Source organism: Oncorhynchus mykiss, chromosome 18, assembly GCF_013265735.2.
Source record: "Oncorhynchus mykiss isolate Arlee chromosome 18, USDA_OmykA_1.1, whole genome shotgun sequence".
Lineage (NCBI taxonomy): Eukaryota > Metazoa > Chordata > Actinopteri > Salmoniformes > Salmonidae > Oncorhynchus > Oncorhynchus mykiss.
The window spans coordinates 65,368,372-65,386,954 of record NC_048582.1 but is presented as its reverse complement, the minus strand read 5'-3'; the positions used below and the strand labels follow the sequence as shown (position 1 = coordinate 65,386,954).

Genomic DNA, 18,583 nt, shown 5'->3' with positions numbered 1-18,583 from the left:
GCTGAAAAGGAGACACATATGCATATATTTAGATTAGATTTAGATCTTTAACTGATCCCCACTATTCTGAACCTGTTTAATGTAGTGTAGTAGTAGTTTAACTATCTATGTAGTCTAGTGAGTCTGTAGACAAAAAATCTAATTAAAAGGTGCACCGTTTTTAAAGGAAGACTTAAGATAAATGGACTGAAAACCCAATTGAATGAGAGCGTGCAAGGTAGCCACACCTGGAGAGCGTGTTATGCAACTGAATCAGGTACGTCTGAACACCAAATACTGAGAGAAGTGTGTAGGACAGGCAAGTCAGGAGAGGCGTGGGTAGGACAGGCGTGGGTAGGGCAGGCGTGGGTTGGACAGGCGAGCGGAGGACAGGCGTGGGTAGGCCAGGCGTGGGTAGGACAGGCGTGGGTAGGCCAGGCGTGGGTAGGACAGGTATGGGTAGGCCAGGCGTGGGTAGGACAGGCGAGCGGAGGACAGGCGTGGGTAGGACAGGTGTAGGTAGGACAAGCGTGGGTAGGCCAGGCGTGGGTAGGACAGGTGTAGGTAGGACAGGCGTGGGTAGGACAGGCATGTGTAGGCCAGGCGTGGGTAGGACAGGTGTAGGTAGGACAGGCATGGGTAGGACAGGCGTGGGTAGGACAGGCGTGGGTAGGGAAGGCGTGGGTAGGACAGGCGTGGGTAGGACAGGTGTAGGTAGGACAGGCGTGGGTAGGACAGGTATAGGTAGGACAGGCGTGGGTAGGCCAGGCGTGGGTAGGACAGGTGTAGGTAGGACAGGCGTGGGTAGGACAGGCGTGGGTAGGACAGGTGTGGGTAGGACAGGCGTGGGTAGGACAGGCGTGGGTAGGACAGGCGTGGGTAGGACAGGTGTAGGTAGGACAGGCGTGGGTAGGCCAGGCGTGGGTAGGACAGGTGTAGGTAGGACAGGCGTGGGTAGGACAGGCGTGGGTAGGACAGGTGTAGGTAGGACAGGCGTGGGTAGGGAAGGCGTGGGTAGGCCAGGCGTGGGTAGGACAGGCGTGGGTAGGGAAGGCGTGGGTAGGACAGGCGAGCGGAGGACAGGCGTGGGTAGGCCAGGCGTGGGTAGGCTAGGCGTGGGTAGGCCAGGTGTAGGTAGGACAGGTGTAGGTAGGACAGGCGTGGGTAGGCCAGGTGTGGGTAGGGCAGGTGTAGGTAGGACAGGCTTGGGTAGGACAGGCGTGGGTAGGACAGGTGTAGGTAGGACATGCGTGGGTAGGACAGGCGTGGGTAGGCCAGGCGTGGGTAGGACAGGTGTAGGTAGGACAGGTGTAGGTAGGACAGGCGTGGGTAGGGCAGGCGTGGGTAGGCCAGGCGTGGGTAGGACAGGTGTAGCTAGGACAGGCGTGGGTAGGACAGGGATAGGTAGGACAGGCGTGGGTAGGCCAGGCGTGGGTAGGACAGGTGTAGGTAGGACAGGCGTGGGTAGGACAGGCGTGGGTAGGACAGGTGTAGGTAGGACAGGCGTGGGTAGGACAGGCGTGGGTAGGCCAGGCGTGGGTAGGACAGGTGTAGGTAGGACAGGCGTGGGTAGGCCAGGCGTGGGTAGGACAGGTGTAGGTAGGACAGGCGTGGGTAGGACTGGCGTGGGTAGGACAGGTGTAGGTAGGACAGGCGTGGGTAGGACAGGCGTGGGTAGGCCAGGCGTGGGTAGGAGAGGTGTAGGTAGGACAGGCGTGGGTAGGGAAGGCATGGGTAGGTCAGGCGTGGGTAGGCCACGCGTGGGTAGGACAGGCGTGGGTAGGACAGACGTGGGTAGGCCAGGCGTGGGTAGGACAGGTGTAGGTAGGACAGGCGTGGGTAGGGCAGGCGTGGGTAGGGAAGGCGTGGGTAGGCCAGGCGTGGGTAGGACAGGTGTAGCTAGGACAGGCGTGGGTAGGACAGGGGTAGGTAGGACAGGCGTGGGTAGGCCAGGCGTGGGTAGGACAGGTGTAGGTAGGACAGGTGTGGGTAGGACAGGCGTGGGTAGGACAGGCGTGGGTAGGACAGGTGTAGGTAGGACAGGTGTGGGTAGGCCAGGCGTGGGTAGGACAGGTGTAGGTAGGACAGGCGTGGGTAGGACAGGCGTGGGTAGGACAGGTGTAGGTAGGACAGGCGTGGGTAGGACAGGCGTGGGTAGGCCAGGCGTGGGTAGGACAGGTGTAGGTAGGACAGGCGTGGGTAGGGCAGGCGTGGGTAGGTCAGGCGTGGGTAGGCCAGGCGTGGGTAGGACAGGCGTGGGTAGGGAAGGCGTGGGTAGGACAGGCGAGCGGAGGACAGGTATGGGTAGGACATGCGTGGGTAGGCCAGGCGTGGGTAGGACAGGCGTAGGTAGGACAGGCGTGGGTAGGACAGGCGTGGGTAGGACAGGTGTAGGTAGGACAGGCGTGGGTAGCACAGGCGTGGGTTGGACAGGTGTGGGTAGGACAGGCGTCCTACCTACACCTGGTCCTGAGAGCTCCGGAGCAGGCTTTCATCAAGGATCTCTGTACTCTGCTCAGTTCATCATTCCCTCAATCCTGACTAGTCTCCTAGTCCCTGCTGCTGAAAAACATCCCCACAGCATGATGCTGCCACCACCATGCTTCACTGTAGGGATGGTGCCAGGTTTCCTCCAGACGTGATGCTTGGCATTCAGGCCAAAGAGTTCAATCTTGGTTTCATCAGACCAGATAATTTTTTTATATTTTATTTATTTCACCTTTATTTAACAAGGTACGCTAGTTGAGAACAAGTTATCATTTGCAACTGCGACCTGGCCAAGATAAAGAATAGCATAAACTTGTTTCTCATGGTCTGAGAGTCTTTAGGTAACTTTTGGCAAACTCCAAGCAGACTGTCATTTGTCCTTTACTGAGGAGTGGCTTCCGTCTGGCCACTTTACCATAAAGGCCTGATTGGTGGAGTGCTGCAGAGATGGTTGTCCTTCTGGAAGGTTCTCCCATCTCCACAGAGTAACTATGGAGCTCTGTCAGAGTGACCATGGGTCCTTGGTCACCTCCCTGTCTAAGGCCCTTCTACCCGATTGCTCAGTTTGGCCAGGCTCTTTCCATTTAAAAGTGTGTTCTTGGGGACCTTCTATGCTGCAGAATTTGTTTGGTACCCTTCCCCAGATCTGTGCCTGTCTTGGAGCTCTACAGACAATTCCAGACAATAATTTTTTGCTCTGACAGGCAGGTAGCCTAGTGGTAAGAGCGATGTGCCAGTAACCAAAAGGTTGCTGGCTCAAATCCCTGAGCTGACAAGATAAAAAAAAATCTGTTGTTCTACCCCTCAACAAGGCAGTTAACCCACTGCTCCCTGGGTGCTGTGGATGTGGATTAAGGCAGTGGGTGGGTTAGATGCAGAAGACACATTTCAGTTGAATGCATTCAGTTGTACTACTGACTTCCAATCAATTGACTTTACCACAAGTGGTCTGCAATCAAGGAAGATCAAACAGGATTCACCTGAGCTTAATTTCAAGTCCCATAGCAAAGGGTCTGAATACCGATGTAAATAAGCTATTTTCTGTTTTTGTCTTTTTATACCTCATCAAACAATGTCTAAGAACCTGTTTATGGGGTATTGGGGTACTGTGATGAGGGGAAAAAACGATGTCATCCATTTTAGAATAAGGCGTAACAAACTGTGGGGAAAGTGAAGGGGTCTGAATACTTTCCGAATGCACTGTATGTCTCAACAGACCCTCAGAGAGCGCAGGGAAGGTTGGGTCACTGAGGCGAGGGCTGCTGTTAGAGAATGGCTTCAGATTGACTCAGGCTGGTTGATGTGTGAATTTTGCTGAGTTGAGTCACTTGTCGTATCAGAGAAAGCACCGTTTGAGTATTCCTATATCTTGATCGAAATGGAGAGGAAAGCACGTCTGACTACCAGAAATGGAGAGAGGAAAGCACGTCTGACTACCAGAAATGGAGAGAGGAAGGCACGTCTGACTACCAGAAATGGAGAGAGGAAAGAACGTCTGACTACCAGAAATGGAGAGAGGAAGGCACGTCTGACTACCAGAAATGGAGAGAGGAAGGCACGTCTGACTACCAGAAATGGAGAGAGGAAGGCACGCCTGACTACCAGAAATGGAGAGAGGAAGGCACGCCTGACTACCAGAAATGGAGAGAGGAAGGCACGTCTGACTACCAGAAACGATGGAGTAAACTAAGCAACATGTAACTTTTGTCCCACTTTTCACACAAAAGATTCTCCCTTGCAGCTGTTTGACACAATGATGGAAGGTTGAGGTTAACCTCATTATTCACATCACACGTTGGTATTCTTCCACACAATCACTTTTTAGTCGACACCGCACTTTCTCATTATCTCAGGTCTACAAAAGTCTGACATGTGTCCCAAATGGCACAGTATTCCCTTTATAGTGGAAAGGGCGCTGGTCAAAAGTAGTGCACTATTTAGGGAGTAGGGTGCCATAGGGCCTCTGGTCTAAAGTAGTGCACTATATAGGGAATAGGGTGCCATTTGGGACGCAAACTGGGGCTCAAAGGACTTCTGTTCATTCCTGTTATTTATGGATCGCATTATTCACTGGTGACTCGACGCAAGTGTGCATTCCAAATGGAACCCTATTCCCTATATAGTGCACTACTTTCAACCAAGGCCCTGTCAAAAGTAGTGCACTACATAGGGAATACGGTGGCATTTGGGATGCATACTTAGTCTATAAAGACTGCCTGTGGTTTGCATTTCCTGGCTATTTTGTTAACAGTAGAGGTGAGCGGTGAAGAGGAGTTCATTTTAAAACAGGTTGGTGAAGATAGATCCCATTCCCACTGCTGCCGCTTCTCTATGTTCCTCCGCGATTCAGAAATAAACAGAGAGACGAGGTGAAAGGTCACCGATCTGAGATCAGTGGTTGTAAAGGATTATTCAGGAATCTAATTTGATTACAAACCACTTTGATCCATGTCTACACAATATCTACAGCATATCTACAGCATATCTACAGCATATCTACAACATATCTACAACATATCTACAGTATATCTACAGGATATCTACAACATATCTACAGCATATCTACAGGATATCTACAACATATCTACAACATATCTACAACATATCTACAGCATATCTACAACATATCTACAACATATCTACAACATATCTACAACATATCTACAGCATATCTACAACATATCTACAACATATCTACACAATATCTACAGCATATCTACAACATATCTACAACATATCTACAACATATCTACAACATATCTACAGCATATCTACAACATATCTACATCATATCTACAACATATCTACAGCATATCTACAACATATCTACAGCATATCTACAACATATCTACAACATATCTACAACATATCTACAACATATCTACAACATATCTACACAATATCTACAGCATATCTACAGCATATCTACAGCATATCTACAGCATATCTACAGCATATCTACAACATATCTACAACATATCTACAACATATCTACAGCGTATCTACAACATATCTACATCAAATCTACAGCATATCTAAAATATATTTACAACATATCTACAACATATCTACAGCATATCTACAGGATATCTACAACATATCTACAACATATCTACAACATATCTACAACATATCTACAGCATATCTACAGGATATCTACAACATATCTACAACATATCTACAACATATCTACAACATATCTACAGCATATCTACAACATATCTACAGCATATCTACAACATATCTACAACATATCTACAACATATCTACAGGATATCTACAACATATCTACAGCATATATACAACATATCTACAACATATCTACAACATATCTACAGCATATCTACAACATATCTACAACATATCTACAGCATATCTACAACATATCTACAACATATCTACAGCATATCTACAACATATCTACAACATATCTACAACATATCTACAACATACCTACAGCATATCTACAACATATCTACAACATATCTACAACATATCTACAGCATATCTACAACATATCTACAACATATCTACAACATATCTACATCATATCTACAGCATATCTACAGCATATCTACAACATATCTACAACATATGTACAACATATCTACAGCATATCTACAGCATATCTACAACATATCTACAGGATATCTACAACATATCTACAGCATATCTACAGCATATCTACAGCATATCTACAACATATCTACAGCATATCTACAGCATATCTACAGCATATCTACAACATATCTACAACATATCTACAGCATATCTACAACATATCTACAACATATCTACAACATATCTACAGCATATCTACAACATATCTACAACATATCTACAGCATATCTACAACATATCTACAACATATCTACAACATATCTACAGCATATCTACAACATATCTACAACATATCTACAGCATATCTACAGCATATCTACAACATATCTACAGCATATCTACATATCTACAACATATCTACAGCATATCTACAACATATCTACAACATATCTACAACATATCTACAGCATATCTACAACATATCTACAACATATCTACAGCATATCTACAGCATATCTACAACATATCTACAGCATATCTACAACATATCTACAACATATCTACAGCATATCTACAACATATCTACAACATATCTACAACATATCTAAAACATATCTACAACATATCTACAACATATCTACAACATATCTACAGCATATCTACAACATATCTACAACATATCTACAGCATATCTACAACATATCTACAGCATATCTACAGCATATCTACAACATATCTACATCATATCTACAACATATCTACAGCATATCTACAGCATATCTACAGCATATCTACAACATATCTACAACATATCTACAGTATATCTACAGCATATCTACAACATATCTACAGCATATCTACAACATATCTACAACATATCTACAACATATCTACAACATATCTACAACATATCTACAGCATATCTACAACATATCTACAACATATCTACAACATATCTACAGCATATCTACAGCATATCTACAACATATCTACAACATATCTACATCATATCTACAACATATCTACAGCATATCTACAGCATATCTACAACATATCTACAACATATCTACATCATATCTACAACATATCTACAGTATATCTACAGCATATCTACAGCATATCTACAGCATATCTACAACATATCTACAACATATCTACAGTATATCTACAGCATATCTACAACATATCTACAGCATATCTACAACATATCTACAACATATCTACAACATATCTACAACATATCTACAACATATCTACAGCATATCTACAACATATCTACAACATATCTACAACATATCTACAGCATATCTACAGCATATCTACAACATATCTACAACATATCTACATCATATCTACAACATATCTACAGCATATCTACAGCATATCTACAACATATCTACAACATATCTACATCATATCTACAACATATCTACAGTATATCTACAGCATATCTACAACATATCTACAGCATATCTACAACATATCTACAACATATCTACAGCATATCTACAGCATATCTACAACATATCTACAACATATCTACAGCATATCTACAACATATCTACAGCATATCTACAACATATCTACAACATATCTACAACATATCTACAGTATATCTACAGCATATCTACAACATATCTACAGCATATCTACAACATATCTACAACATATCTACAGTATATCTACAGCATATCTACAACATATCTACAGCATATCTACAGCATATCTACAGCATATCTACAACATATCTACAGCTGCTGTTTAGATCACTCCATCCGTTAAAATGAGGATTTGTCAACATTCTAAGGCTCTCCGTTGTGACATCATCAATTTGTTGTGCAAACAAATTGCCCTTCGGGGACAATAAAGATCTATCAATATGAATGAATTGAATTGAAGTGAGTTGAAATATAATGTTTGTGAGTGTGTAACAGACAGATAGTTAAAGTCATTTTAAATAAGTGTGACAATTTATTTCCCTAAGTTTTGCCAAAACTATCTTGGCGACAAAATTATTTCACAGAAATGACATACAACATATTATCATATCATGGGCCAATATGACTATAAATGAATGCAATAAATAAGACATAGGGACAGAACAATGTGCATTAAATATATAGTGATGAATTATTATACAATGTGTATAAATATATAATAATTAATTATTATACAATGTGTATTAAATATATAGTGATTACTTATTATACAATGTGTATTAAATATATAGTGATTAATTATTATACAATGTGTATTAAATATATAGTGATTAAGTATTATACAATGTGTATTAAATATATAGTGATTAATTATTATACAATGTGTATTACATTTATAGTGATTCATTATTATACAATGTGTATAGAGAAATCTCAGACAAACAGACAGAAAACAATATTAGCAGAAAACTCCCAAGTTCTAATGAATCATTTGGAAAGGTTAGGTCTGTCAAAGGTGGGAAACCTCAGTCAAACTATGACAACACCTGGAATCAATCTGTTGAGTTATTTATGCCGGGCCATAGAGTCAATTCAATAAGTCTATGAGATTGTGATCTTCTTTGAATCCAACATGTTCTTGAAAAGAGCAGACACAAGAGCTTTGGCCAGGCTAGCAGCAACAGGTGCTTCTGACGCCGTTGTGTGAAGTAGCCCGGTGTCTCAAACCCAGTGACAGTCAAAGGAATGTAGAGATTCAAGTTTCAGTCATTCAAGTCATCAGATATGATCTGAAGTTATGTTTGAAGGTTGCAGTTGAAGTCCAAAGGGTGTGTCCACAGACAGTACATGGGAAGACCATCAAGTGTCCATCCTTGTCTTTAGGATGTGGTGTCAGTAACGTTGACACCTGTTCCTCTGATTTCTCCTGCTTGTATCTCCGACTGTCTGCATCTCACTGATGAAGAGGGACACGTTCAGTGGAGAGACTGGACGCGGCACCCACCAGCACAGTCATTCATCCCCTTTCATGACGCACACCATTGAGCCAACATGGGGGTCCAGTGGCAGGCTTCCTGTGGAGAATCCGATGCATCTCCAGGGACCACAGCATATGAAGTCCCCAATGGCAGGTGGATAGAAAGAGATGGATGGATCTCTACCCTCTGTGAGTGTGACAGAGTATGTGGACATCTCCCACAAGGTGCGCCTGTGTATCCTCATCTCTCTCCTCATCTCTCTTCTCATCTCCCTTCTCTTGGCTTGTGTCGTTGTTTCACCGTCCACTTCTCCAGCAGCAGGCAAGCTTTCACTGTGGTCCTTAGAGCTGAGGAGCGAACTGCTTTGTGGTCTCTGTGTTTCACCCTGGAGAAAAAGAGGAGAGACCTGTTTACACACTAATGATCAGACTCAAACAACTTTATTTATCCTCTCAGGGGCTAATATTAATTACGACAGTGTAATTCAGGTAATGTTGATTGTGATTTGCATTGACGTCAATCAGTTGTCAACATCCCAACTAACTAAAACCACAAGGTTGGCCTAACCTGTCATGGTGCAGTCAAACAGACATGCTCAGCAATTTACCTTATGTGTTTCCATGTTATTAATGTGTCTAACAGAGCAGACTGACAGGGGTTATGTGTCTAACAGAGCAGACTGACAGGGGTTATGTTTCTAACAGAGCAGACTGACAGGGGTTATGTTTCTAACAGAGCAGACTGACAGGGGTTATGTTTCAAACAGAGCAGACTGACAGGGGTTATGTTTCAAACAGAGCAGACTGACAGGGGTTATGTTTCAAACAGAGCAGACTGACAGGGGTTATGTTTCAAACAGAGCAGACTGACAGGGGGTATGTGTCTAACAGAGCAGACTGACAGGGGTTATGTTTCTAACAGAGCAGACTGACAGGGGTTATGTTTCTAACAAAGCAGACTGACAGGGGTTATGTTTCTAACAGAGCAGACTGACAGGGGTAATGTTTCTAACAGAGCAGACTGACAGGGGTTATGTTTCTAACAAAGCAGACTGACAGGGGTTATGTTTCTAACAGAGCAGACTGACAGGGGTTATGTTTCTAACAGAGCAGACTGACAGGGGTTATGTGTCTAACAGAGCAGACTGACAGGGGTTATGTATCTAACAGAGCAGAGTGACAGGGGTTATGTTTCTAACAGAGCAGACTGACAGGAGTTATGTTTCTAACAGAGCAGACTGCCACAGGTTATGTTTCTAACAGAGCAGACTGACAGGGGTTATGTTTCTAACAGAGCAGACTGACAGGGGTTATGTTTCTAACAGAGCAGACTGACAGGGGTTATGTTTCTAACAGAGCAGACTGACCGGGGTAATGTTTCTAACAGAGCAGACTGACAGGGGTAATGTTTCTAACAGAGCAGACTGACAGGGGTTATGTTTCTAACAAAGCAGACTGACAGGGGTTATGTTTCTAACAGAGCAGACTGACTGGGGTTATGTTTCTAACAGAGCAGACTGACAGGGGTTATGTGTCTAACAGAGCAGACTGGCAGGGGTTATGTTTCTAACAGAGCAGACTGACAGGGGTTATGTTTCTAACAGAGCAGACTGACAGGGGTTATGTGTCTAACAGAGCAGACTGACAGGGGTTATGTTTCTAACAGAGCAGACTGACAGGGGTTATGTTTCTAACAGAGCAGACTGCCACAGGTTATGTTTCTAACAGAGCAGACTGACAGGGGTTATGTTTCTAACAGAGCAGACTGACAGGGGTTATGTTTCTAACAGAGCAGACTGACAGTGATTATGTTTCTAACAGAGCAGACTGACAGGGGTTATGTTTTTAACAGAGCAGACTGACAGGGGTTATGTTTCTAACAGAGCAGACTGACAGGGGTTATGTTTCTAACAGAGCAGACTGAGAGCGGTTAGGTTTCTAACAGAGCTGACTGACAGGGGTTATGTTTCTAACAGAGCAGACTGACAGGGGTTATGTTTCTAACAGAGCAGACTGACAGGGGTTATGTTTCTAACAGAGCAGACTGACAGGGGTTATGTTTCTAACAGAGCTGACTGACAGGGGTTATGTTTCTAACAGAGCAGACTGACAGGGGTTATGTTTCTAACAGAGCAGACTGAGAGCGGTTAGGTTTCTAACAGAGCTGACTGACAGGGGTTATGTTTCTAACAGAGCAGACTGACAGGGGTTATGTTTCTAACAGAGCAGACTGACAGGGGTTATGTTTCTAACAGAGCAGACTGACAGGGGTTATGTGTCTAACAGAGCAGACTGACAGGGGTTAGGTTTATAACAGAGCAGACTGACAGGGGTTATGTTTCTAACAGAGCAGACTGAGAGCGGTTAGGTTTCTAACAGAGCAGACTGACAGGGGTTAGGTTTATAACAGAGCAGACTGACAGGGGTTATGTTTCTAACAGAGCAGACTGAGAGCGGTTATGTGTCTAACAGAGCAGACTGACAGGGGTTATGTTTCTAACAGAGCTGACTGACAGGGGTTATGTTTCTAACAGAGCAGACTGACAGGGGTTATGTGTCTAACAGAGCAGACTGACAGGGGTTACGTTTATAACAGAGCAGACTGACAGGGGTTATGTTTCTAACAGAGCAGACTGAGAGCGGTTAGGTTTCTAACAGAGCAGACTGACAGGGGTTATGTTTCTAACAGAGCAGACTGGCAGGGGTTATGTTTCTAACAGAGCTGACTGACAGGGGTTATGTTTCTAACAGAGCAGACTGACAGGGGTTATGTTTCTAACAGAGCAGACTGGCAGGGGTTATGTTTCTAACAGAGCTGACTGACAGGGGTTATGTTTCTAACAGAGCAGACTGAGAGCGGTTATGTTTCTAACAGAGCTGACTGACAGGGGTTATGTTTCTAACAGAGCAGACTGACAGGGGTTATGTTTCTAACAGAGCTGACTGACAGGGGTTATGTTTCTAACAGAGCAGACTGACAGGGGTTATGTTTCTAACAGAGCAGACTGACAGGGGTTATGTTTCTAACAGAGCAGACTGAGAGCGGTTAGGTTTCTAAACATGATGATATGTGAAAGGAGATGTGACAGAGCAGTCTCTGAGAGCGGTTATACATGAAAGGAGATGTGACAGAGCAGTCTCTGAGAGTGGTTATACATGAAAGGAGATGTGACAGAGCAGTCTCTGAGAGCGGTTAAACATGAATGGAGATGTGACAGAGCAGTCTCTGAGAGCGGTTAAACATGAATGGAGATGTGACAGAGCAGTCTCTGAGAGCGTTAGGTTTCTAAACGCAATGATACCTGAAAGGAGATGTGACAGCCACTTCTGCAAGGGGCTGATACATGTCTTGGTAGTCTGAGTCTGGGTGTGTAAATTCCATATCACATCTCCCACATAAAGAAAATATACTAAGAAGATGTTTGTTGCTTTGTTTATTTTCAGTCTAAGCAGAGTGGTTTCTCTTACCTTTGAATCCTAGACGTTTTGGCTGCCAGCTTGAGTTTGCACTGCCACCTCCCAGCATACTCAGCAAGGGTGGGACGGATCACGGTGTCTGGCACGCGACGGATCACGGTGTCTGGCACGGGACGGATCACGGTGTCTGGCACGGGACGGATCACGGTGTCTGGCACGGGAGGGATCACGGTGTCTGGCACGCGACGGATCACGGTGTCTGGCACGGGACGGATCACGGTGTCTGGCACGGGACGGATCACGGTGTCTGACGCAGGACGGATCACTGCTGCTGTCCCGTATCTAAAGAAAGAAAGAGAGAACGTGTGCAATACATGAGCATTGAGTTGACTTTCCATGAATCCTTATGGTTTCGCAACATTTAAGGGAGAAAATAACACGACGACGTGTAAACGTGTTCACACAGGTTACGGTGATTTGCGTTGTTGGCAGCAGCTCAAATGAGAATCGAACTGAATAGATCACCAAGATAAATAGAGACGTATATTTGAAATAATGCTACCAAACACAAAATGTGATGTATTTATCGTAATGTGTACAGGCTACAATGTTCCAACATCCACGTTGCAGTAATGGAATGGAACAAGCGTAATTACCCCCAAATAGCAGGCTAATGCCATTATGCAAATAGGTTCTGACAAGTTAGAACTAAATAAAGTGGTGTGTTAATATTTTGCAACGTGTTATACCTGAGGTGATTTTCCAGCTGACAGAATCTTATACACGTGCCGTCATCTTCGCTTACGCACTGACATCGAGGGTCCTGTTGGGAGACCTCTGGATCCTTGATTGCGCGCTTCTTTCTAGATGCGTTGCCCAGTCCGTAGGAAACCACGCGCCTAAATACATGAACGAAATCATTAGCCAACTGTAACCAAGCCAGCCAATTACAATACATGGAATTAATAGAATAGAACCGATAGAATCGGTTGGAAAAGTGACGTACTCAGGCGTGTTGACCCATATGATGTCCAGATGACAGAAGTAAACGCACTCCTTGTCTAGGAACGTTGCGCAGGAGCATCGCTTGTTCCTGATGTGGCGCACTGGCACCGGGGGGGCTGGGGTGGCTACCGCTGTTTCTTTTCCCATAGGGGCAGATGTAACTGTGAAGGAGAAAGTACCATGGCATGTTAATTATAACCAATATTGAATCTTTGACAGAAATTATCATATGTATCTAATGTTATGACGGGATACTTGGAATGTCAATGGCTTGCTGCAGTAACCTAGCCACCTGTTTGCACAGTCAAATGCCTAAAACGCAGTGCTTATAAGTTTAACAACCTAATCCTTTTCTTCATAATGTTCACACATATAATATTATAACAATATCACAACAATGAATAATCAAATAGGTTACTTATATGACTTCACAGGGGATTAGAGTATTTAGGAGTATTATTTATTGTTATATTATTATATTGTTCATTATCTACTATTATCGTATAATACTTGCACTGATTTGACCGTTTATGTTGAAAGAAATACTGAAACACATGTATAGCCTATTCAAGAGATAGGCTAACAAAACATGAGTCTCTTTGCAAGATCTTACCTGTTTGTACAATTCCAGAGTACACAATTGACAACACGGAGAAAAATATTCTTAAATCCATCTTGATATTTCTTCAGTTCAGAAAGAATAACCTTTTCACAAAATTGAATATTCCTTGGTCGAGGAAAAAGTTCCAAAAAAGCGACACAGTGGCAACTGCGTAAGTTTGGATACAAGTTACCTCTTTACGAAGGAGCGCAAAAGCATACCACTGGCACTGTTCTGTCAGTGGATCCACGTCTGCCTTCTGTACTTTATATACTAAGCACTCACCTCCTCCCCCCCCCCCCCCCTCTCCCCTTCAGTCGCGTGTAAACAAGTTGGTCCTTTGGCTTATTCGTAGACAATGCTGTTTGTTAATATTCACCGACAAGCAACGTGCAAACCAAGATAAGAACTTAGAAATTCCTCGATTCCGAGGGAGGGATGGAGACACCGGTTGGCGGGCGGCGGCGCAAGCCAAGTTCTGAATAGGGAACTGAAGAGGTAAATGCGCTGCTGGGACACTAGATGGAGATAAAGTATCGATAGATGAGCTTGACATCGCCAGTCCTCGAGAGATCATCTACAATTATTTTAAATGTTAACCACAGACGTTAAGTTCTGCTTGACTTGACTATAATTAGTATATATATCATTCAATATACATATAATACATATATTTGGGATTTACCGAATAATTCGAACTAAAGTATATTTTGAAGACATCCAACATCAAGGGAATATATGTCATTGCAACAAGAGCCAACGCGATGCAATTTATTTGAATTAGTCCTACGGTAGAACTATTACGCAGGCATTGCGGACTACATTGGTGGTTATGGCACACCAAATGTTACCTACGATAGATGTTTTAGCCAGAATGGCGCAGAGTGCATTTTCCCTCTGCCAAACTAAAGATGGTGGTACCCTGTGTCTATTTATTCCTCGTGTTATTATGTTTATATTATTTATGTTTTATTCTCTCTGCATTGTTGGTAAGGGCCCCTAAGTAGGCATTACACTGTTGGTCTACACCAGTGATGTAAAGTACTTAAACATACTTTAAAGTACTACTTAAGTAGTTTATTGGGTGGGTATCTGTACTTTACTATTTATATTTTTGACAACTTTTAGTTTCACTACACTACATTACGTACACACTACATACTTTTTACTCCATACATTTTCCTTGACACCCAAAAGTTACATTTTGAATGCTTAGCAGGACAGGAAAATGGTCTAATTCACGCACTTATCAAGAGAACATCCCTGGCCATCACTATTGTCTCTGGTCTGGTGGACTCACTAAACAGAGAACATCCCTGGTCATCCCTACTGCCTCTGGTCTGGTGGACTCACTAAACAGAGAACATCCCTGGCCATCACTATTGTCTCTGGTCTGGTGGACTCACTAAACAGAGAACATCCCTGGCCATCACTATTGTCTCTGGTCTGGTGGACTCACTAAACAGAGAACATCCCTGGTCATCACTACTGCCTCTGGTCTGGTGGACTCACTAAACAGAGAACATCCCTGGTCATCACTACTGCCTCTGGTCTGGTGGACTCACTAAACAGAGAACATCCCTGGTCATCACTACTGCCTCTGGTCTGGTGGACTCACTAAACAGAGAACATCCCTGGTCATCCCTACTGCCTCTGGTCTGGTGGACTCACTAATCAGAGAACATCCCTGGCCATCACTACTGTCTCTGGTCTGGTGGACTCACTAAACAGAGAACATTCCTGGTCATCACTATTGTCTTTGGTCTGGTGGACTCACTAAACAGAGAACATCCCTGGTCATCACTACTGCCTCTGGTCTGGTGGACTCACTAAACAGAGAACATCCCTGGTCATCACTACTGCCTCTGGTCTGGTGGACTCACTAAACAGAGAACATCCCTGGTCATCACTACTGCCTCTGGTCTGGTGGACTCACTAAACAGAGAACATCCCTGGTCATCCCTACTGCCTCTGGTCTGGTGGACTCACTAAACAGAGAACATTCCTGGTCATCACTACTGCCTCTGGTCTGGTGGACTCACTAAACAGAGAACATCCCTGGTCATCACTATTGCCTCTGGTCTGGTGGACTCACTAAACAGAGAACATCCCTGGCCATCACTACTGCCTCTGGTCTGGTGGACTCACTAAACAGAGAACATCCCTGGTCATCCCTACTGCCTCTGGTCTGGTGGACTCACTAAACAGAGAACATCCCTGGTCATCACTACTGTCTCTGGTCTGGTGGACTCACTAAACAGAGAGCATCCCTGGTCATCACTACTGCCTCTGGTCTGGTGGACTCACTAAACAGAGAACATCCCTGGCCATCCCTACTAGCCTCTGGTCTGGTGGACTCACTAAACAGAGAACATCCCTGGTCATCACTACTGCTTCTGGTCTGGTGGACTCACTAAACAGAGAACATCCCTGGTCATCCCTACTGCCTCTGGTCTGGTGGACTCACTAAACAGAGAACATCCCTGGTCATCCCTACTGCCTCTGGTCTGGTGGACTCACTAAACAGAGAACATCCCTGGTCATCACTACTGCCTCTGGTCTGGTGGACTCACTAAACAGAGAACATCCCTGGTCATCACTACTGCCTCTGGTCTGGTGGACTCACTAAACAGAGAACATCCCTGGTCATCCCTACTGCCTCTGGTCTGGTGGACTCACTAAACAGAGAACATCCCTGGCCATCCCTACTAGCCTCTGGTCTGGTGGACTCACTAAACAGAGAACATCCCTGGTCATCACTACTGCTTCTGGTCTGGTGGACTCACTAAACAGAGAACATCCCTGGTCATCACTACTGCCTCTGGTCTGGTGGACTCACTAAACAGAGAACATCCCTGGTCATCACTACTGCCTCTGGTCTGGTGGACTCACTAAACAGAGAACATCCCTGGTCATCACTACTGCCTCTGGTCTGGTGGACTCACTAAACAGAGAACATCCCTGGTCATCACTACTGCCTCTGGTCTGGTGGACTCACTAAACAGAGAACATCCCTGGTCATCCCTACTGCCTCTGGTCTGGTGGACTCACTAAACAGAGAACATCCCTGGTCATCACTACTGCCTCTGGTCTGGTGGACTCACTAAACAGAGAACATCCCTGGTCATCACTACTGCCTCTGGTCTGGTGGACTCACTAAACAGAGAACATCCCTGGTCATCACTACTGCCTCTGGTCTGGTGGACTCACTAAACAGAGAACATCCCTGGTCATCACTACTGCCTCTGGTCTGGTGGACTCACTAAACACAAATGCCTCCTTTTTAAAATATGTTTGAGTCTTTAAGTGTGCCCCTGCCTGTCTGTATATAAAAATAAAAACATGAAAATCGTCCCGTTTGGTTTGCTTAATATAAGAAATGTGAATTGATTTATACATTTACATTTACTTTTGATACTTAAGTATATTTAAAACCAATTACTTTTAGACTTTTATTCAAGTAGTATTTTACTGGGAGATTTTCACTTTTACTGGAGTCCTATACTTTTAAAGGTATCTTTACTTTTACTCAAATATTACAATTGCCGATACTTTTTCCACCACTGGTCGACACCTGTTGTTTACGAAGCATGTGACAAATACATTTGATTTGATGGTGTGAAAAGGTAGAGAGACCCTGTCACTCTTGCACACAGCTTGGAAGTAGGAATAGGCTATATTGCCGCTCGTTTCATAACGGACACAACGGAAAACATTGTTCATGACACCCCCCATGTACTTTATCCTGGTTTTATTCATCATTTTTTTTAAAATTACTTTTATTTTACTAGGCAAGTCATTTAAGAACAAAGTCTTATTTACAATGACTGCCTACCCCGGGCCAATCGTGCACCGCCCTATGGGACTCCCAATCACAGCCGGATGTGATGCAGCCTGGATTTGAACCAGGGACTTCGAACCAGGGACTACAGTGACGCCTTTTACACTGAGACCTTAGACCTCTGCGTCACTCGGGAGGTATACTGTCATAAAGGTTAGCATATTTGCAATGAACCAAACTGTTTTTGCAAGTTATTTTGAGGGTGACATTGAAGGGATAGTTCACCTAAATTACAAAATGATGAGTTGTTGGTTTGAAGACGCAAGCCGAAAAGATTAAAAATCTGTCGATGTGTCCTTGAGAAAGGCATTTAACCCTAATCTGTAAACCTTCTGTTGTCCAGGTAGGACAGCAACCCACTCTCTGGTTTTGTTTACCCACTCAACCCACTCTCTGGCTACTGTTTAAAATGTTAACTTTTTAACATCTGTGGCACAAATCCAATGCAAGTCAATTAGCATTTCCATGCTTCATATCCAAATCATCTATAAGTAACATCATTGAATACATTCTTCGATACTTTAGGATGAGTTGGACATGCTAATATGCTAATATACAGTGCATTCAGAAAATATTCAGACCCCTTGACATTTTCCACATTTTCCAGCCTTATTCTAAAATTGATTAAATTGTTTTTCCCCCTCATCAATCTACATACAATATACCATTATGACAAAGCAAAAACAAGTTTTTATTTTTATTTTAGCAAATTTATAAAAAATGTAAACTGAAATATCACATTTACATAAGTATTCAGACCCTTTACTCAGTACTTT

At 43.8% G+C, this 18,583-nt stretch overlaps 1 protein-coding gene and 1 pseudogene across 1 annotated transcript; both read right to left on the bottom strand.

Moving 5' to 3' along the window:
* Positions 1-303: 303 nt before the first annotated feature.
* LOC118941004 lies at positions 304-8,982 on the bottom strand (annotated as a pseudogene).
* Positions 7,973-14,217, bottom strand: LOC110496700. Its single transcript, XM_021572736.2, has 5 exons — positions 13,979-14,217; positions 13,367-13,526; positions 13,110-13,259; positions 12,412-12,702; positions 7,973-9,329 (listed from the first exon to the last, which is right to left on the bottom strand). Exons 1-5 carry the CDS (start codon positions 14,037-14,039, stop codon positions 9,209-9,211), a joined length of 783 nt encoding a protein of 260 aa, XP_021428411.2. The 5' UTR covers positions 14,040-14,217; the 3' UTR covers positions 7,973-9,208.
* Positions 14,218-18,583: the final 4,366 nt, after the last annotated feature.